The 15,724-nt window shown below is 52.7% G+C and overlaps 1 protein-coding gene across 5 annotated transcripts in view; it reads right to left on the reverse strand.

The window, feature by feature from the left end:
* CAPZB (capping actin protein of muscle Z-line subunit beta) overlaps nucleotides 1–15,724 on the reverse strand; it is a 131,216-nt gene that overhangs the window by 30,291 nt on the left and 85,201 nt on the right. For all 5 annotated transcript variants that reach the window (XM_047792203.1, XM_047792202.1, XM_047792200.1 and 2 more), the window contains exons 3-4: nucleotides 10,204–10,325; nucleotides 3,529–3,642 (exon numbers count right to left, since the gene is read on the reverse strand). In XM_047792203.1, the coding sequence (XP_047648159.1) occupies nucleotides 3,529–3,642; nucleotides 10,204–10,325 (236 nt within the window). The remainder of the gene's footprint in view (nucleotides 1–3,528; nucleotides 3,643–10,203; nucleotides 10,326–15,724) is intronic.

Genomic DNA, 15,724 nt, shown 5'->3' on the forward strand with positions numbered 1-15,724 from the left:
CAGAAGAGAGCGCAGGCACCTGCACAGGCTCACAGAAATACAGGTCACTAAGGCGCAAATGTCACCTGCCAAGTTGACGCGTGCCCCTCAAGAGGTGGTACAGAGACTGAGACTAGGGTACAAACCCCAGCGCCTGCTGTTTTCTAGCAGACTGACCCCCTCAAGGACTTCTCTGAGCATCAGTTTCATCACCTATTAAATGAGATAATTGCCACTCACCCCACGGCGTCACTGTGAGGATCGGGGGATGACAGTGAAGACTTTTTAATGGTGATGGGGAAATGCTCATATTAGGCTGGTCAAGACCCCAGAGACGATACAGAGCTCGTCCCCGGTCTGGCCCCAGATGGCAGCACAAGGCAACAAATGTCAGAAGTGCTTTATCCAGGAAATCACACCCCAAATGTTTAAGCCTGTAAGAAATCAGAATTGGCCTATGATCCTTGGAGACACCCCCTGCCCCTCCCCACCCAGGCATCAGGCCTCAGCACCAGCGTCGGCTCCCGAACCCTCCGCTTATGGCCCCGAGTCACCCAGCCCATCACCTGTCACGGCTCCAACGTGTTCACACTGTCTCCCCACAGCAGAAGAGCAGCACAGCCAGGGCGGGGACTTGGTCCGCCGTATTCAAGGCTGGAGCCCCCGTACTTGGTGAGCACCTGGCTCATGGCAAACACTCAAGTAAATGACGAAGTTTTGGACTCGGGAGTTGGATGAGTATGGTTTTATACTGGCATATAGTAAGCGAAATAAGACTACTGGCTGTGTGAACTTGGTTCCCCTCCCCGCATCTGTCAACTCACTTGTCAAGTGGGGCTCGTCCTCTTGCACAGGCTAATTGGAAGATTAAGTAAGACCGGGAGGGAGTTGACACCATGCCTGCACAGCCACTGGCTGGTAACAGCTGTTATCATCATGGCTTTTTATTATCAATATTATCACTATCACATAAGACTGATCCCACTTGGGAATTCTTGTTCGGTAGCTGGATAGACTTCTTGCCAAGTGGCCGGGTAAAAGAAACTACAAATAAACCAGAGATGATAGCAAGAAGACCAGCTCTCAGCATGACCAGAAAAGGAGCTATTCTACCATAGCGCGAAGTTCTAGATTTAAGAACTCTGTATTTATTTAATTTATTTATTTATCTTAGGGCCACACCGGTGGCAATGTGGAGGTTCCCAGGCTAGGGGTCAAATTGGAGCTGCAGCTGCCAGCCTACTCCAGAGCCACAGCAACGCCAGATCTGAGCCAAGTCTGTGACCTACGCCACAGTTCATTGCAACGCTGGATCCATAACCCACTGAGCGAGGCCAGGGATTGAACCTCCATCCTCATGGATACATGGTTCATTACCACTGAACCACAAGAGGAACTCCTATAAGATCTCTTGCAACACTGAAAGTTATTCTGTGAAAACCAATGATTTGTGAAAACCTAAGGCAAATATGGACTCAAATCCTAGCTTTGTGCCTCTATGTCCTTCAAACTCTGGGAAGCTCAGTTTCCTCATCTGTTTTTGTTTGTTTGTTTGTTTTGTCTTTTAGGGCCGCACCCATGGCATATGGAAGCTCCCAGGCTAGGGGTCTAACTGGAGCTACGGCTGCCAGCCTACACCACAGCCACAGGAACACCAGACCTGAGCTGCGTCTGCGACCTACACCACAGCTCATGGCCATGCTGGATCCTTAATCCATTGAGCAAGGCTAGGGATTGAACCCACAACCTCATGGTTCCTAGCTGAATTCATTTCCGCTGCGCCACGACGGGAACTCCCCCTCATCTGTTAAAAACAAAAACAGGAATATCCTCTACCCTAGAGGTTCCTGCAAGTATTACAGATTTTATGTATAAATATTGGCACATGAGAGATACTGAAGACAAAGCTGGATTACACAGTGATGCACTGAGGAGCGACTGAGATATTTAGGTCCGTTTGTTCGTGGCTTCCTTGGAGCTGTGCTTTTGCTTGTGTGTTGTGGGGTTTTTTGTCTGTCTGTCAGGCCAAGAGTGTCACTTTTCCTCCCACACCAGCTTGCAAAGGGAAATTCTTTATTAAATGTTATATTAAACCTGCCAAGAACTAGATACCACACCAACTGTCTGCAAGACGAAGACCTGAGAGTCTCACACAAAGCGTGACGACACCAACTTCAGGACAATAGTCTCAGCAGTTCAGATGCTCTGTTTCTCTCATTTCCATTTTCTGGCCGATATCCTAGGTCAGGGTGGGCAGACTGAAGGCCAAATCCCACCCACCTCAAGGCTCAAGAGGTGGTTTTACAATTTTGAAGGGTAATATATACATTAAAAAAGACAGGACAAAGGAAAAGCAACAGACCTGTGTGGCCTGCAAAGCCTAACATGTTTACCATCTGGCCCTTTACAGAGACGTTTGCTGAGCCCTCCCCTAAGACTGACTTGCACTGAGGCAGCATTGCACAGGTTAGTTCTCAACCTCCCCCCCCCCCCTTTTTTTTTGGTCTGCTCTATTTTCAACATGGAACTTAATTAAAAATGAGAGTCTATTGATTAAAAAAAAGAATGTATCAGAGGATAACTTTCTCTGGAGCCTTTCCTTGCAAGGCTGATTAATAAGTGGCCACCCTTTCTGGTGGTGCACAGGGAGGTGGGACTGGATGGAAGCAGAGGGGCGGCGAGAATCCGAGCAGATGCAGCAAAAACACTTGCCAAGATGCAGGCTCAGGCCCCCGGCAACTCAGAGTCAGCAAAACTGTAGCTCACTGTTTAAGGGCCTTGGCTGCTCCTGCCCTGGTGACTGGTCTGGAAGCAGGGGCCCTGAGCTCCAGGTAGGAACAAATCAGAGCAGGCAGTACAGTATAAGACACAGGGGCCTCGAGACAGACGGCCCTGGGTTTGACTCCTTTGCTCTGCCTCTTGCCTTGGACAAACACCTCAATCTACCTAAAGTCTTTCTTTCTTCCTTTTTTTTACAGCTATACCCATGGCATATCAAAGTTCCCCAGCCAGGGACTGAATCGGAGCTGCAGCTGCCAGCCTAGACCACAGCAACACCAGATCCGAGCCACAGCTGCAACCTACAGGGCAGCTTGTGGCAATGCCGGATCCTTAACCCACTGAGTGAGGCCAGGGATCAAACCGCATCCTCATGGACACTATGGCAGGTTCCTAACCCACTGAGCCACAACAGGAACTCCACCTTAATCTTTCTGAGCTTTTAATTTCTTCATCTGAAAAATGGGAACTAAGAGTGACCACACATGTGAGGATTTAAGTGAGGTGACATGCATGAAATATCTGGTAATAGGTCTTGCTGGACCAATGGTACCTGCTGTTACCATGGAGCATGTGGTGGAGCGCTGCCCGGGCACAGCCGCATCCCATCACTGAGTCTTCTCACAACTGACCCGCTGACCACCCTAGCGCCCAGCATCCTGCTGTGGGTGTTCAGAACTTTTACGAGTTAGGGCAGCCAGGTGGCAGGTCCCAGGGGGATGGCGGGGCCTGGTTGTGTCTCATCTAAGGGCAAACAGAAGTGTCACTCACAGGTCTCGGTACTGGTCAAAGGCATTGTTGGCTTCCACCTCCAGCTTTCTCAGCCGAGCAGAAGGCATGGCCCCATCTTCCAAGGGAGGGTCATACTTGTTACTCCACGGTGACCTGGAGGGGAGAAGAAGGAGTCAAATGAGTCATTCCAGGAGCTCATGGCCAGGCAGCCGCTGGCCCAAGCCCCCGGCTCCCGATTTTTCAGAGGAAAAGCTGCTACCCACAGCAAAGGTTTTTCCAGGCCTTGGCCACAAACACGGCATGCTCAAGGTCTGCAGAGCAAGGGCTCAGATTCCAGCAGAACTGGGTGTGAACCTGGGCTCCAGCTCTCACCAGCTATGTATTTCCAACAGGTATCTTTTTTTTTTTTTTTGGTCTTTTTGCCTTTTCTAGGGCTGCGCCCACGGCATGTGAAGGTTCCCAGGCTAGGGGTCCAATCAGAGCTGTAGCTGCCGGCCTACACCAGAGCCACATCAACGCAGGATCCAAGCTGTGTCTGCAACCTACACCACAGCTCACAGCAACACCAGATCCTTAACCCACTGAGCGAGGCCAGGGATTGAACCCTCAACCTCATGGTTCCTAGTCGGATTCATTAACCACAGAGCCACGACGGGAACTCCTCCAACAGGTATCTTGACTTCTCTGAGCCTCCCTTGGAAGGTTCATGTACAAACTGAGGCTACTCCCTGCAACCCACATGGCTGCTTTGAGGAGCAAAGGAGGAAAGAACATCAAGGGACCGGACTGAAGCCTGGCACACAGTAAGTGTTCAACGAACCTAACTTCTTTCTCCTAATTTTCATTTGTTCCCCATTGTATTGATCACAAGAGGACCCCTCTCCTCCCTGACAGCTCTGGAGAAACTTCCACTCCTCAAAGACCTCCTTACACGATCAAGGATTAAGAAGGGAGCTGTGGCGTTCCCGTCGTGGCGCAGTGGTTAACGAATCCGACTAGGAACCATGAGGTTTCGGGTTCGGTCCCTGCCCTTGCTCAGTGGGTTAACAATCCGGCGTTGCCGTGAGCTGTGGTGTAGGTTGCAGACGCGGCTCGGATCCCGAGTTGCTGTGGCTCTGGCGTAGGCCGGTGGCTACAGCTCCGATTAGACCCCTAGCCTGGAACCTCCATGCGCCTCGGGAGCGGCCCAAGAAATGGCGGCAACAACAACAACAACAAAGAAAAAGACAAAAAGACAAAAAAAAAAAAGAAGGGAGCTGTGAGTCACGGAAGCAGGCGAGAGAGCCAGCCCCACAGGGAAATGCTGATCACACTAAGAAACCCTGAGCGGCGGCGGCGCTCTCCTCGTGCACGGAGGGCGGCTTTCCAGCCTCCACGGGCGGTGCACACACAGAAAACCGACAGGTAATGAAAACCAGCTTGGCTTTTCCCACCCCAAAGACTTGCTGCATTTTTTAAAATGTATTTTGCCACATGAGGAAAGCATTTAATCCCAGAGAGTGATGGAAAGGGGGTTATAAGGGAAATAGCCACTCATTAATTTCTGCAGGTGGAGTTCAGAAAGTTGGGGGGCTCAGAGAAAGAGAATGAGAAAAAGGTGAGAGGGGACCCGACAGGAGGGGTGGACAGAGTCCTTCACACTCTCGGGCACGAGTACCTCGACGTGTCGACCCTAAGAAACCCCACTGCCTTGCCGTTCCCCTCTCCCCTCCTGACGGCCCCCCTCATATCACCCAGGATGGGGTTGACGGCAAAAGAAAAAAGGTATCACTGTCCCCTGAACCCCAGCTTTAACTAACTCTGTGCACAAACATCTTTCTGCTTGGCAACTGATGCTTGGCATGGATGGCAACGAATCGGGTCAAGTCAGCTGAGCGACCTCGTCTCAGAGCCGCCCGCAGGCAGGGGTCCCAGCTCCCTCGGCTGCTGGTCCACATAGGTAAGTAGGGGAAGAGCAGTTGAACTTGGTGTCCCAAAAGGGTCTCTGGGTGGTGGCTGCCCCGGCCGCCTGCGAGCAGAGGTGCTTGGAAGCCCTTCTTTCCAAGCCAGCTGTCCCCTGACTTCACTCCCCACGGTATCGGCAGCGATGCTGCCACAATGGGGTGAAACGCTCCCCGCTGCCCTGTGACCAGCAGCCAGCTCTTGTGGTCCCACTGGGCTGTGTGCACAGGCCCCAGGAAAAGGTCGCTGGATGAGCCAGGGCCCCACCTGGGAAGCTGACGCTGGGCACCCTCCGCCTCTCCGAGCAGGGAGGCCGCCACTGTTCTTGTGCTCAAGTCAAGTCAGTTCTGCCCGAGAGAACTTTCCACAACGGAAATGTTCTGTACCTGCACTGTCCACAACGCTAGCCACTAACTTCATGTGGCTCCTGAGTACTTATGTGACTGAGGAATTGAATTTTTTATGTTATTGAATTTGAATTGATTTAGGCAGTCAACTTTAGGACTTAAGCTCCAAGAGAGCCAGTCTTGCTCTCCATTGCTCAGCACCTGGAACGTTGCCTGGCACTCAACCACATGCTCATTTTTAAAAAAGGTGGAAGCTCCCGCCATGGCACGGCGGAAATAAATCCCACTAGGAACCATAAGGTGGTGGGTTCGATCCCTGGCCTCGCTCAGTGGGTTAAGGACCCAGCATTGCCGTGAGCTGTGGTGTAGGTCGAAGACATGGCTCGGATCCCAAGTTGCGTGGCTGTGGTGTAGGCTGGCAACTGCAGCTCTGATTCGACCCCCAGCCTGGGCCTTAAAAAGACCAAAAAAAAAAAAAAGGGGGTAAAAGAATGAGTGAATTCTCGCACCCCCCTCCACCTCTCTCTCACACACCCCACCCTCTGCAGCAAGAGCACATGGGGAGGAGCCTGTGCACTCCGCCCTCAGCACCACGCTCGCTGGAGGGCCGTCAAGGGCCGTTGGTGCTGGGGCCGCAGGGCGCGGGGTGGGAGGAAAAGGACACAGGGCAGCACTGCTGGTGCTCCTCCTCCAAACCAACGCAGACCAAGCAGCTCTCTGCTTTTTTGGTGGAGCACTTGGAGGGAACAAAAATCAACAAAGACCTCTTCCCAGAGCCGGGACAGAGATGAAGCTGCGAGTGCTGTCCCCAGCCCTGTTTATTCGCGAGCTGGCCCAGGGGGGTGGAGAGGAATCTGAGCATCAGGATCTGCTCTCCCCACCCGCCCTGCGGCTCCCCAGACACTCAGCGCACTCAGAGGTCTGAGCTCATTTCCACAGTCACACGGCCTCCGCTGTCCTGGGGGTACGGAAGACGCACCCCAACTGGCTTTCATTGAAAGGCAACCTGATTAGACCTAAGAGCCTATCTCTCTTGAAGACTGGGGGTTTGGAATTTTCAAGAAGCCTGTAACTCACATCTCTCCTGGCTCACAGACAGCATTTCCAGCGTTAGTCCTGGAGCCGGGGTAATTGTAGCTGGGGGAAAACCATAACATTACCCAGAATGTTCTGAGTGGAAGGGGCACTCACAACACAGTCAAGAGCTTAAATGGAGGCCATTTGAAAAAAGACAGATGGACAGGAACGCTTAGATTTCCAAAGTCAGGCCTTTCATTTCCCTCAGAGAATGCTTTTTGTTTCAGCTAACAGGTCTCAAACAGGGCTGCTGGCAAAGCGTCACGCCATAAGGATCTTATTTAAGCAAACGATCAAACAGAGTCAGGCTAGAAATGTGTGGAGAGAATCAGAAGACCTTGAAGCTGTAGACCAAGAGGAGGAAAACGGAACGCCCTGTGCCCTGAAACCCACGGCTCCTCTTTGGCTGAAGCCCCCCCAGACCCCTCTCCGGAGCCTCAGGAACGTGGGTGGAACCAGCAGGGTGACCCGGCGGGGCTGCAGGTACCAAAACCCCAGGAAGGCCTGGCCTTGGCATGAATTGGAAAAGATCCCAGCCTTCCACAGGCTGCTGGGGAACAGCTGCCTCGCCCAGCAAGCCCAGGTTTTCAGGTGGAAAAAAGAAATATAATGACAACGTTGATGAAGTGAGATTCGGCTCCAGGACCCCCTCTTCCAGGAAGTCTCCCCTGAGCCCGTGGCCCCTTGTCCACAGGCCCCCAGCCTGTCCACCCACTGAGCACCCTCTCGCAACCTCTCCCCCAGGGAGGCCTAGACCTGGCCCTATGCCCACAACCCAGACAGCGGCTGGCCCTCCACGGCTAAGCCTGATCTGCCTCAGGGCTGTCTTAGTACCTCTGACCTGGCGGCCGCACCTGCACATCCACCTCCACTCAGACCTCCTGGGACTCCAGACTCTTCTCAGCCTACCTGACACCCCCCCCCGCCCCATCCAAGGGGCAACTGAACCTTCAAGTGCCCCCACAACAGCCCCTTCCACAGTCACCCTCACTCCAATACACAGAGACCCCATCTCAAATACTCAGCCTCCTGCACCCCCTCCACCTGCAAGCACTGCTGGCTTACTTTTATTTATTTATTTTTTGTCTTTTGTCTTTTTATGGCCACACCTGTGGCATATGGAGGTTCCCAGGCTAGGGGTCGATTCAGAGCTACAGCTGCTGGCCTACACCACAGCCACAGCAACGCCAGATCCGAGCCGCGTCTGTGACCTACACCACAGCTCACTGCAAAGCCAGATCCTTAACCCACTGAAGAAGGCCAGGGATCAAACCCACGTCCTCTTGGATACCAGTCGGGTGCGTTAACCACAGAGCCACAATGGTAACTCCAATGTTTTTATTTATTTACTTTTTTTTTTTTAGGGCTGCACCCGTGGCACATGGAGGTTCCCAGGCTAAGGGTCGAATCAGAGCTATAGCCACCGGCCTACACCACAACGCAGAATCTGAACTGTGTCTGTGACCTACACCACAGCTCACAGCAACACTGGATCCTTTAACCCACTGAGCAAGGCCAGAGATGGAACCTGCGTCCTCATGGATACTAGTCAGATTCGTTTCCACTGAGCCATGAAGGGAACTCCTGGCTCTACTTTTAAAATGTACCTCAAACCCCCCTATTTCCCTCCATCTCCACTCCAGTCTCCAGCCGGGATCAGGCCAAAATACATTCTCCACCTAACTTCCTTCTGAAGCTAGGAATCGGACATGATCATAGAAGAGCATCTAGTCTCTTTTAAGTAGCACTGATTCTTTGTGATCTGCCCCACATTCTGTGCTGTCCAGCACTTCACATGCAGTACTTCTTTTAATCGCCAAGAGCCCTATTAAAAAGCCCCATCACCCCCACCCTGGCCCTCAAGACCTCTGACCTCGCCTCCCAGCCCGGGGCCTCCCTGGAGGCCTGTCTCCACCCAGAGCCTTTGCATGGGGATGCTCTCCCCCCAGACCCATGCGGGACTCGACTTTCTCAGCCTTAAATCTCCTGTGGGACTTGACCACCACCGTCAGAGCCTGCCACCCCCCCTCGCCCCCCACCCCCCCCGCTCCGATCCTTGGCTTCGTTCTCCCCCCACCCCCAACGATCTGTTCTGCCCACACACTTGCTGATGCTCCGGCTTCCTCACTGGGACACAAGTGCCACACAAGAGGCACTGAGGGCCGGCACACGGAGCACCTGCTCACTCAGACATGCCCTGGCCCTTCTGTTGGAAGAATCAATGCGATTCCCTCCACTTTCCCTCCGCTTAAAACACAAGAAAACCAAAGGCCAGAGGTAAGAAGCAGTTCGTGGACATTCCCATTGACTACAGGGGACAAGCGGCTTGGAGCCCAGGCCGCCTGATTCCAACTATTTTTTCCTGCCTTCTTCTCTCAGGCTCCACCCTCTTCCCCAAAAGAGCATGAGGCTGAAGCGCTGAGCCTCAGCCCAGGTTCTGTGGCCTCTAAATTAAACCTAAAGCAGACTGTGTTCCTCTGTCATTCTCCAAGGTACTGACTAGAGCCGTCCATCTCAGGCACACGAGGCTGGGAGTCCCCGTCTTTTTTAATAGCAAGGGCTCCTAGACACCCTTCAAAACCTAGCGCAGACACCCCCTCCTTTGGGAAGTCTTCCTGGAGTCGACCTCAGACTTTTCTATGCTACCTCGACGAGCCTGGCCCTGGTTGCAGGAATCACATCACACAGTCATCAGCTCCCAGTGCCTCTCCTGTTCTAGACCAGCGATCACCCAGAGCAGGGACTAATGTGGACTTAGCTCTTCAGGGCACCTCGGTGGAGAGAGAAAGGAGAGCTGCACGTCTGCCTGAGGAGCTTCATTCGCATGCCCTTAAGCACACAGGCCCTCCCTGTGCCTGGGATCCCCGGCACAGGCACAGCATCCTGTACCTTGCCCTTTGTAGGACTTGATGCGTTTTAATGAAGCCAATCACTGCTTTGTCTTGTTTTGTTTTTTGCCTGTGGCACACGGAAATTCCCAGGCTTCAGCAGAGACCCGAGCCACTGCAGAGACAAGGCTGGATCCTGTGCCACCAGGGGGCTCTAGCTCATTGTTTTTAACACCCCTGTCTCATTAGACTGTAAGCTCCCCCGGGGCAGGGGCCTCCTGTTCACTGCTGCACCTCCAATGCCCAGTGGAGGCCCTCCACAGACGCCTACTGGTGGCCGGGATGGAAGGGTGCAGAGACGTGAGGGAGGCAAGCTGAGCAGAAGGACAAGCGGAGAGAAGGCCGATGGGCTGTCAGCTGCCAAAGCGCAGTGGCCTGGGGGCCGCTGGCAGTGGTGATGAGTGGCCCAGGCTGGGGGGCGGGGGGCGGGCGCCTGCTGCGCTCTGGGGGGAGGAGCTCACCTGTAGGAGTCCCCATCTCTGTTGTAGTCGCACAAAAGGTAATCCTTCCCCACCACCTTGTCTCTAGCGATTTTCAGTGGCTGGTCGACAGAAGACAGGAGATCTTCACATAGACTGGGGACCTGGCAGAATGAGGAAAAAGGCAGAGCAGGGGTTAAAATAACACATCCAACCCAGGTTGGCTAACAGCTACTGTGGCCATATCGTGGCCAGCGTTGTCAGCATCTGGCTCTTGGTACCCTGCCAGAATTAAGGGCCTGTTCTTTTCCTTTCCACATGTGCCTGACACCAACTGTGTCCCTCTATAAAGAAACCTGTTCTTGAATTACAGTGGAGCGTGATTTCCAACACAGCCGTCCTTGCAAACTGCGTGCGGCTCTAACGACCTGCTCGCCAGGGTGGTCTGGTACCGTTAAGGGTGTAAGCACTCGGTATTGGTCTCTCTTGGGCAAAGTACAAGCTCAAGTCCCGAGAAAAAGGTAAACATTAAATACACGGGAACACAGAGACCTCGGAGAATAACCCATCCACGCCAGAGAGCTCCCGCCGGCTCCCAGGCCCGGTGGAGTTTCCAGTACTTTCCGGGCCCCTGGCCGAGCGTTACCAGGTTGGCTTGTGGAGTCAACCCTACCTGCCGCAAAGGGAGCGTCCCACCAGCTTCCCTGCCCAGGCTGCCCCTCTTGGGCTGCTCACTGGGGAGGAGGGCCCAGGGCGCCAGGCGGGTAGGGCTGAGTCCCAGGGCAAATGCTGCTGAGTCCGACCCAGAGCCCGGCTAATAACCAGGCTTCTGGCCCCCTCCTCCCAATTCAAACATGAGTTTCCACTGAAATATTCCAGGAAGGGACGGCAGCGCTCTCAGAAATGGATTCCTTCAGGCCTGAGTCACTTCCATGCTGTATTTTCAATGTGCTGACTTATTCGTTTCATGGGCCTGGGTTTACGGAGGCCCCGCCATACCATTTACCAGACAAGTGGCTGCCAACTGCACCAATAACCCTTCCAAATGGAAAAGTTAAATCATGTGGCAAAGACACCAGAAGAGCAGCTCAGCAGAGGGGCCGATGGCTACAGCAGCTCCTGTGTTCCTCCAGAAGACCCTCGCCGCCCCCAGAAAGATGCCGACAGGCAACATCACCACCTCAGAGACCACCCCGCAGCTGGGGGCATCTCGAGGCATCTCTGCTGACTGTGGGGTGCTTCCGACCTTGGCCTGTGAGGCGCTGTCTGCACAACTCGAAGACGCTTACCCTCCAAATGGCTCGCATAAATTTTGGCCTCAGGGAAACCATTGGTTTCTCATACACGGAGCAGCACAAGGCATCCCAGCCCCCACCAACCCCTGTACACAGTGTGCTTATTTCAGAATTCCTTCTTCTTCTTCCTTTTTTTTTTTTTTTTCTTTTTTTCTTTTTTAGGGCCATACCTGCAGCATATGGAGGTTCCCAAGCTGGGGTCTAATTGGAGCTGCAGCTGCTGGCCTACACCACAGCCACAGCAACACCAGATCCAAGCCGTGTCTGCGACCCACACCACAGCTCACGGCAACGCCGGATCCTTAACCCACTGAGCGAGACCAGGGATTGAACCCAAAACCTCATGGTTCCTAGTTGGATTCGTTTCCACTGCACCACGATGGGAACTTCCAGAATTCCTTGTTGATCCAACAAAAAGGAATTGTGTACCCACCTCCCGAACAGAAAGACATACAAACCAAAATGGAGCTGTTCTCTGTTGGTTTTGCTGCTGAGAGCACCCCCCTCTACCATTTCTGAGTTGAGTGCCTGCCGCGTACCACGCGCTGTGCCGGGCCCTTGACATATACACGGCCTATTGCCTACCTGATGCTCACACTCATCTTGGGAAGTGCTTGTGTACTCTCCCCATTTTACAGACTAGGGAACTGAGGCATGGCATCCTTAAGCTGCCCAAGGCCCACACAAGAAGCAAGCAGTACAGACAGAAATCTCCCTCTGTGACCACAACTCTGGTTTAACAGACAGCGAAGAGGAAGGAGCATGCATGCCAAAGGCACACCCTAGTGGCGAGTAACCCCTCCCAGCCCCAGCTCTGCTCAGTCTAGATTCAAGAGAGGAAGATTTTACCAGCTTCCACCCAAGGCAGCTGGGATTTGAAGGGGTCTTGCTCTCCCGTCACTGCCTAAGTGAACAGCCCTGGGCACCCATATGCCCACCTGTTATGTCACAGCCTTCCCCAGTGTCACCATTCTGCTGGGCTGCTACGCTGGCTACCTACTGGGCCCCGAGGCTGCCTAGAACCCCACTCTTAACAGGTTGGGCCCTGTCACTAGTGGCACAATTTATCCTGGATTAAAGACCAAGCCGACAGACTCAGAAATTAGACTTCTTGACTCTACTATGTACTGGCCTCCGGGTCTGGGGGAAGTCACTTTACTTCTCTATCAAGACTCCTTTCCTCACCTGTAAAGTGGGGCCGATAAAAACCAGCTCCGCTGTGGGTGGCATGAGATGAACATGCCCTCAGCACCCAGCACAGCACCTGGCTTGGGGCGGCACCTTAGGTACCAACGTGCTAACGCACCTGCTTCCTTTCTGCACGCACGGCATCGGCTGCCTGGCGTTCCGAGCCAGCAGCTCCTGCCCTAGATCGAACCTGAACTTGAGGTGCTGCCTCAGGCCTTGGATGAAAATGGACCGCTGAGAACCCAGTTCCTCCTCATCCCAGTTCTGCCCAGAGCCAGCCACTGCCCCCTCCCGCCAGTCCTAAGTCCCAATGTAGGAAAGCTTACAGGATAGTGGGATCTGGAATAAAAGAGGCTTGACTTCACTCCTATCCAAGAGGTTAATCCATGGATCAAAAGTATTTCAATAATTTCTTCCTAGCAGTTATACTAACTGAAATCATTTTTTATCGATCTGTGGTCACGTCTCTCACTAGAAATGTTAGGTTTTAGCAGGGCAGGGACTTCATCCTGTTCCACACTGTCTCCTCAGTGCCCAGGGAAGTGCCAGACACACAGCAATGCTTGATCCACTTGGGAGGGAAGGAGTTACATAATATGGAGCCTCCTAAATGCCAATTCAACCTAAGTTTTAAATTAATATTGGTGTGTAGCAAGAAGTTTCACCCAAAGAGCTTGTAGTCAGGCACTAAACTTTGGGGAGTTCTCTTGTGATACAGCCAGTTAAGTATCCAGTGTTGTCACTGCAGCGGCTTGGGTTGCTGCTGTGGCACAGGTTTGATCCCTGGCCTGGGAACTTCCACATGCCGTGGGTGCGGCCAAAAAAAAAAACTAAAACTTCAAGGGATACCAATGGCAATTTCACCATCACTCCAACCAGGCATCTTCAAACATGAGCACCAGAGAGAGCTGGGGCTTTAATCAAAGTCCTGGCATGTGTGTTACTCTAAGACCCCAAGGAGCAGCCACAGGGTGAGACTGAGACCTAAGAGGCCCGGGTTCGACTGCGCCTCTGCCCAGCTGTCAACCAGCCACGCAGGCATGGGCTTGGCCCACAGTTGCTGGTCTTCAAACACAGCAGGTGAGCATCAGACAAGGACTCTGCTGGGCCACGGGGAGCCTCACTGCTTTAGTGCAAATAATTCAGGTAAAGAAAGACTATACTCAAAAGGACATTAAGTTCTTCGTATGTTAAACGTAGTCACCCTCTGTCTGGGATGCCTTTTTTGTTGGTGGTGGTGGTGTTAAGATGTCCAGCATTTTACGAAACGATGGATTCTGTTTCTGTTTTAAGAGTCACAACCCAATGACCCACCCCTCTCTCTTCTTCTGGCCTGTCAAAGAAAGAGATGTGGCAGCCACTCTTCTAGAAAATGGGATCCAGCCCTCCCTACCTGTCCAAGCAGATCAGGGTACTTTCAAGGTCAACACAAAGGACCAGGGGGGAACACCGCTCCTCCCACTTTGTAACACATGTCCTTCAAAGCACAGACAAAGCAGATTAAGGCAACGCAGGGCTTGATCTGTGGTGCCAGCTGTCATCAAGAGCCATTCTTGTCACCTGCCCAACCTCCCTTCCTCTTCTGGCCACAAGGCTCCTCCTTCCACTGGGTTCAGGCAAGGCTGAGCTCCACCCCGCCACTGTCCGTGGGCAATGAGAGGGCCTCAGGCCCCGGCCCATGCAGGGAAGAGCTGTCTTCAGGGCGATGGAGAAACACACGGCTCACCTTCCCTCAGCCAGGGAGGCCGGGCTGGGGGTGCGGGCCCGGGCTGTGGCAGGCATCAGGAGAGCACCCACTGAGTTTGGGGGTATGGAGGTGCCATGGTGATAACCTGAGCTCCAGATCCATCCACCCTGGAAGATCTGTAACTGGACTTCTCAAAACCTATGGCCAGGTACTAACCAGTCTTGGGGAATATACATCTAAACCGAATCTCACAAAACTCCAGCAGTGTACAGAACAAGAAAGCCTGTGAATGACAGACCACTTGCCCGACTGTGAAAAGCACCTGGGGCGTGATTCGGCCAGATGATTCTTCACCCAAGCAGGTACCATTTTCGCCTTCTGGATAAACTCCCAAGTTGGGCCACATCTTAGTATTGTATTTCCCTCCACCAGTCCCATTTCTCCGATCAAAGACAAATGCTCTGTAAGAATAATTTTACTGTCATCATGGGGAATGAAAAGTGTGGGCCACTCGGTGTGCCCGCAGACCTGTACCAAAGCAGCTGCTCAAGGTGGCATTAGTCACAATCTGGCACCCCCCAACTGATCCCACCCCACCCCTCCACTTCTGCCGGAACCCTCTCAAACCACCACACTGTCCTCCTCGTGGCTACTGGGACGTGCAAGTTTGCACACATCTTCTTCCTCTGAAGAATCCTCCCCACTTAGGGTTGCTGGATAAAATAATGCACGGGCCAGTTCAATTTTTATTTCAGATACATAATAACATTTTGGTATTTCTCCAATTTATACACGGCATAGATTTTTTGCTAAACTTGGCAACCTATTCCCACACCGTCTTAAATCCTACCATCCTTCAGGGCCCAGTCCAAACTCCAACTTCTTTATCAAGTTGCCAAATTCTGAGGAATTCCTGCAGTAACACTGATGTCAGCTGAATCCCAAGTGCTAACACTACCATCAGCTATCATTTTATTCCTTCCCCAGTACTTCGCTGCACTTTGACTCTGTGCCTGCAGAGGCTGAGGCCCAAGGGGTCCTCGAAACCCACCCCAGTGATACACACACACACACACACACACACACACACACACACACACTCATGGGGACACTTGTGTGTTTGTTGACTTTTGTGGAAGTGGGTATTAATCCTGTGATCTGAGGTCATAGTACAGACTCCAAACAAAGGCAGTTTATCTCTGTAATCTAGTCAATTAGTTAAAGACTCTTCCTACACTCATCTCAACACTACCACACCTCCGAGTCCTGTCAAATGCTTAGAAGAGTGGAAGAAATCACATTAAGTCTCACGGATCAGGAGTGCACAGCAATTTAAATGAAAGGGCAGGTCCAAACTAAGCCAGGAATGCACTTTCGGGGAGCGAGTGTCTTC

The sequence above is a fragment of the Phacochoerus africanus genome, chromosome 8 (assembly GCF_016906955.1).
Source record: "Phacochoerus africanus isolate WHEZ1 chromosome 8, ROS_Pafr_v1, whole genome shotgun sequence".
Lineage (NCBI taxonomy): Eukaryota > Metazoa > Chordata > Mammalia > Artiodactyla > Suidae > Phacochoerus > Phacochoerus africanus.